The sequence below is a fragment of the Microtus ochrogaster genome, unplaced genomic scaffold, assembly GCF_000317375.1.
Source record: "Microtus ochrogaster isolate Prairie Vole_2 unplaced genomic scaffold, MicOch1.0 UNK43, whole genome shotgun sequence".
In the NCBI taxonomy this organism is placed as follows: Eukaryota; Metazoa; Chordata; class Mammalia; order Rodentia; family Cricetidae; genus Microtus; species Microtus ochrogaster.
Window position 1 is genome coordinate 1,547,147 of NW_004949141.1, and position 6,090 is coordinate 1,553,236.

At 47.1% G+C, this 6,090-nt stretch overlaps 1 protein-coding gene across 1 annotated transcript in view; it reads right to left on the reverse strand.

Moving 5' to 3' along the window:
- Window positions 1-343: 343 nt before the first annotated feature.
- Abcc5 (ATP binding cassette subfamily C member 5) overlaps window positions 344-6,090 on the reverse strand; it is an 88,760-nt gene continuing 83,013 nt past the window's right edge. The window contains exons 27-29 of the mRNA XM_013354392.1: window positions 4,514-4,627; window positions 3,697-3,861; window positions 344-1,694 (exon numbers count right to left, since the gene is read on the reverse strand). Of these exons, the coding sequence (XP_013209846.1) occupies window positions 1,593-1,694; window positions 3,697-3,861; window positions 4,514-4,627 (381 nt within the window). The 3' untranslated portion in view covers window positions 344-1,592. The remainder of the gene's footprint in view (window positions 1,695-3,696; window positions 3,862-4,513; window positions 4,628-6,090) is intronic.

The window sequence follows — 6,090 nt, forward strand, 5'->3', positions numbered from 1 at the left end:
GCGACTCTCACTGGGTTAGTCTGAATGAAGTGGATGAAAGGCAGTTACATCGCTTCGGCTGAAACACAACCTCCCGGCCTTGCTCACTCTTCCCGCTCTTTGACCTCTTATGGCAGCGCCGGTGCTTCATTTGGTGGCTACACCGAGGAAGGCAGGCTGTAGAGCTGTAAGGCCCATCACACACAGCTGGGGGTATTTGGGGCCCTGTGCCCCCTGCCAACAGCCCTTTGAACATAATTGCATCAACAGGCGCTAGAACCCAGGGCTAGTACTGCAGAGCCATTCAGAAACACCTCGCCCCCTCCCAGAGAACTATTTTATACCACGAGAGTTTTACAAATCCAAAATAATTTTATTCACTTTTTCAGATTTTTGCTTTCATAAGGTGTTTAGCAAACATGCTAAGGCGACAGAATGTCCAGTTGGTCACGACATGCAACGCTGACCACTTGACTGATGACAGTGGCGACCACACCCACCCAAGCTACGGGCCCCAGAGCACAAAGGGGGTCTGCAGGAACACACCAAACCACACAGCAATCAGCAACCTGAGGTAGGTCTCTTTACAGTACAAAAAACTTCTACACCAGTGAGGACACTGGCTAACAAGAGCTGCTGAGGGCCGCAGACTTTGCAGCGGACACTGTCGCGAGGAAGGGCGGACCCCACAATCCTGAGCCCTGTCACCGAACTCTGGAGGTGTGGGCTCAGGCAAAAGAAAATGCCACCTACAACAGCAGCAGTGGACCCTAGAGCTGGGAGAGCTCTGTGGTGGCCAGCGCTAGGAACCTGAAGCATGGGACACTGGGAGCAGTCTGGATCTTTAAAAACAACAGCAGAGGGAGGAAGGCAGAAGGAAGCTCTCCCCTCTGAGGAATGCTATGGTTCTCATTCCTGAGAGGGAAAGGGGGCGGGCTTTGCCCCAACGCTCTAACAGAAACAGGAAGTGACAGCACAGGAAAGCAGGAGCCCTGAGAAGCCACGGTGCTCTGCAAGGCCTCCCACAGCTCAGCTGCACTGGGTTCCCACTGGGAAGTCCAAGGAGCAGGCCGGGAGGGCTCACTGCTGTCGCGTGTCCTCTGGACACCTAGAAAGCCCAGCACCGTGAACCGAGCAGCTAGAGAACGAAACACTGACTTTCAACAGCTAAGAGCAAAAACGAGATCTCTAGTGCAGTCGGCTGTACAAAATGATAGAAATGAATGTGCACTGCCCGTAGCGCAGTGCTTGCTTTAATAGAAAATAAACTGCTTACATTTTTCCTGTAAACATAGGATATTTACAGAATTATATATAGACATAGCTACACATATAAAGCTTCATTATAGGCCACTGATACATTTATAGTAATGGTTCCCTGAACCTCTTAAGAGTGCAATTAAGAACAAAAACTAAATTTCATTTACATGAATAGGGAATAAATACAATAATCAAAATATGATTTTCCCTAAAAGTGAAACACACCGCTAATCCTGAACTGTTGTGTGAGAGATAAAACCGGGAAAGGCAAGGTTTCAGCAGGACAGGATGAGGGGTCCAAACCAGGAAGAGAATGGCGACATTCTGAGGAGAGACCTCACGGATGGCCTGAGTCAGCCCTTGACAGCCACCTTGTTCTCTGCAGCAGCAAACATGGCATAGAACCTTGAGCTGTCGTTGGACAGAAGGACCGATGGGGTGTCGAACTCCACCACCTGCAAAGAGGAGACATGTCAGGGTGTGACTGGCAACAGTGGCAAACCTCAAAGCCCTGGGGACAGGACAGAGGACAACTGAACTGGCCTACAGCACCCAGGGAGCAAGAGAAAGGTTGGAGAGATTGGATATGTGCTTCCTTCACACACAACCTAAGTCTCTCGCCTGGGAGAATATAAAGAAACCAAACCCATTGGTACAGCTCTCTAATACAAACTACAGGGAAAGTACAGCTCAGGTTGAAGGCAAGCTGATCTGACTCCAGTCAAGAGAGGAAGCACTCAGGATGCCTCGCTGGCAGGTAGAAAAAGGAAGCAAGGAACGAACACACCCAATGTCCGTTTTCTTGGTTTTTCTACCTTAAAAGAGTTGTGTTCTATTTAATATCTACATCCACAGAAATAGCACTTCATATCAAAGTTATAACAGAATCTTAGTACAAGAATCATTCAAACAAGAATAAAGTCCTAGCTAGATTTTTGTCAACTTGACACAAGCTAAAGTCATCTGGGCGGAAGGAGCCTCAGTTGAGAAGATGCCTCCCTAAAATCATCCTGAGGCAAGCCTGGAGGGCGTTTTCTTCATCAGTAATTAATGGGCCCAGTCCATCGTGGGCGGTGCCATCCCCGACTGCAGGTTCTAGGCTCTATAAGGAAGCAGGCTGAGCATGCCATGTGAAGGAAATCAGTAAGCAGCACTCCTCCATGGCCTCTGGATCAGCTCCTGCCTCCAGGTTCCTGCCCTGTGTGAGTTCCTGTCCTGACTTCCTTCAATGAAAAACAGTGATATTAAAGTGTCAGCTAAATAAATCCTTTCCTCCCCAGCTTGCTTTTGGTCATGGTGTTTCATCATGGCAATAGAAACCTTAACTAAGACAGATAATCACAGAATATTAATGTTAAACTGACTACAATATAAGGGAAAAAACTTTAAACTTTCTTGAATTTCAAGATTAGGCAGAACCCGCCCTATCAATGCTTCGCTCAATATGTCCCACAAATCAAGAGAGAGAGAGTGGCATTGGGGGAGTCACTGGTCTGAGTTCAGTGACAACTCTTCTACCTTCTGTGGTCCAGAGCTCAACTCTAACACACAGAATTCTCTCTGCTTCTTCTCACTGTGAAGAACTACTGAGCACTGAAGATGAGACATAGACTCACTGAGCATGCTAGACTACACACAGTAGAAGCAGATATTATGGTGCTATCACTACTGTATTTTATAATATGGATATATTATAATATATATTATAACAAGTTACCCACCATACATGGCTTATTTCACACACACACAAAGGTATTTATCCACATCATTGTACTTAGCAACTAGCTATTGTGCAAAGAACTACAACAGTGAGCATTAATGGGGGCCTGAGGGTGAGTGAGCCTGAGTCCCTTTCTTAAGAGCTCTCCAGGGAGGCAGAGCTCATACAGATGATGTCAGAGATCTACTATGAATGGATGAATAAGGCCCCAGGTGTTGTGGAAGCTTTGACATTTAAATCATGTCCTCTTCTAGGGACAGGCAGGTTTTTAAGCCGGCAGATGGAACAGTCGTGTGAAGACAAAGGTGAAAATGCAGGAAGGATACATAGGCAGTGGCACCTGAGTGGGAAGTAAAAGAAGGCTTGGCTACGACCAGACCGTGGGAAAGCGTGGAGAAACTAGAAGAGAAGTTTGGCACCACCACATGGCAGCATAAAGCAAACCCAGGGTGGCTGCTGCTGTGGTGGCTTTGAGAAATTCTTGTGCACGTGACCAAGTCACTAAAGTGCAGGTGCTGTCTGGCCTGTCACTGCTTATAAGTCACAGCAGAATAAGTCATAAAAGCATCACCCAAGGCAGGAGGACCCTGTCTGATCGACAAGACCCAGAACTAAGCTGCCATGGCTGCTATGTGAATGCCCAGAAACATGAAGATGACAGGCAGTCCCTCAACGACAGGAGCCTCTTTTCTTCCCAAGGGCCCAGGCCAAGCTGAAGCTCCCGCGGAGCCTAATACCTGTCCCTGGGCCAGCACCATAATCCTATCAGAGCCCAGAACTGTGTGCAGGCGATGGGCAATGGTCAGCATGGTGCAGTCTGCAAATGCTTCCCGGATGGTCTCTTGAATCAGTAAGTCCGTCTCTGTGTCCATAGCAGCAGTGGCTTCATCTAAAATCAGAATCTGCCAGGGAAGCAGAGGACAAACAGATCCAATTACTGCCTTAAGCATCCTTGTTAATTCCAGTTCCCTAAAGTGTATTTCAATATTTAAATCCTATACTATGTACTATTACCAATTCATAGGGTTGCACATAGATGTAAAAATGCCCCTTGCTTACAATTCACAAAACCCATGGTTTGCTCAATTTCTACAAAAGGAACAGACACACATGTAACAGTGACCTAATCAACACTCCCACATTCTCCATGTTCTCCATGTCTAGGTTAGCTTTTCTGAACATCCTTGCCTGTTTGTAAAATTAAAGGTTCATGAGGAGTTCCACCTGATGAAGTCTCCTTCAGCCTTTAATCTGCTGGGTCTGCAGTTATACAAGTCCTCATTAGCCAGAAACAAAGTCGACCTTGAATTCCAAAGGCTTGGGGGAAGGTGAAAAACAAGGGAGGCAACGACAGGGAATGTGCTCAACACACATACACATCCAAAACCTTGAGATCCCTCAAACCTGTATGCCAAGTGGTGATAAGATTAACTTAGAAACCGCGGGTCAGAAAGTACCACTGGGCTCAGAGTCCAGCGCCTCTAGGCTGGGCTGCATCTTAGGGCTCAAGCATCTCACGGCTGCCCACCTCATGACACCTGCTGTGACGCTCACCTTACAGTGACGCAGCAGGGCCCTGGCGATGCACAACAGCTGCCGTTCGCCAACCGAGAAGTTGTCCCCATTCTCCATCACTTCAGATTCAAGTTTCAGAGGTAGCTGGGCAATCTAGAAAGAGGAGAGAGGTCAGAAGTGTGAAGATACAAACCACACCTTTCAGGGGTGGGGGCTCACACCTATAAGCTAGCACTTGGGAGGCTAAGACAGGAATACTGCTCAAGTTCAAGTCAACATGCACTATACAGAGAGACCCTATCTTAAACTGCCCCACCTTATAAGGAAATAAGTTAATCTGAAGCAGATGAAAAAGAATCAGTCTGATCATCTGAAAGATCCATGTGGTCACATGTGTACCAGGACCTGTATTTTCTAGGGCCATTCACCTTTGCAATATACTGTTCTGTTGGTTTCATACTGTGAAAATATCCCAGAAATTCAAGATCCCATTGGATGGTAGGCCCTTATGTTTGGTTCTAAAAGTACAGTTTTGCATGAGATGGGGCCTTACTCCCAAAGTCCAAAGTCTGGCCCACGCTGGGAGCCTTTTCTTTTTCTAAGCATCATGGAACCCATTCTTCAAATGAAATTGAGGCTACTCGATGGAAGATGGAAGCAAGGCTCATCTAACTGACCAGGGCAGTGGATACTAAACTCAGGGTCAGTGGTGCCATCTGCAGACTGGGGGCTGGCAAGGGTCTTCTGGGTCGTTCCACTACACCCTTAATCTATGTTACACTGCATGCTACAGAATCAGCAAGAAATTACAGATCTTTTGTGTATATATGGATGTTACACTATTTCTGTTTGTTTGGTTTTTTTAATTTTGATTTATTTATTTATTTTATTTTGAGATAGGGTTTCTCTGTGTAACAACCCTGGCTGTTCTAGAACTCCTTCTGTAGACCGGGTTGGCCTCAAATTCACAGAGATCCACTGCCTCTGCCTCCCCAGTGCTAGTTTAATCAAAGGAGTGTAATCGCCCCACCTGGCAGATGTTATACTACTATAATCGATAGAATTATTAAGTTCTGAGTAGCGATCATTAATATATTCTTAGTCAATGGAGAGTATGGGGTCAAATATGGCCATGCGCAATGTGGGAGGTGGGGCTGAGAGACCAGCTTAAAATTTTATTAAATTTGTGTATGTGGGGTGGGGGGAGAAAGAGAGAGAGAGAGATTCTGCAAGTGTGGAGTCAGAATATCTGTCGGGTAGTAGAAGATAGGTGGGAAGTAGTTCTCTCCTCCCTCCAGGTGTATCCTTGAACTTGAACTCAGGTGGTTAGACTTGTTGGTACACGCCTTTACCAGTGGAGCAACTCAATGGAGGAGACACTGATTTGGGGGATGCATGGGAAATGCCTGCTTAGAAGTGTTCTTCTCCAGACCTCCTGGAGGAGGAAGAAGGGATGGCTGCTGGAGAAGAAGGAGCCAGACAGAGGAAGGAGCAGCGAGCAGCACTCCCACATCCCAGCCCGCGATCCCAGCACAGCCCTCCCTCAGGTACAGAGACAGCAGCGCTCCCACATCCCAGCCCGCGACCCCAGCACAGCCCTCCCTCAGGTACAGAGA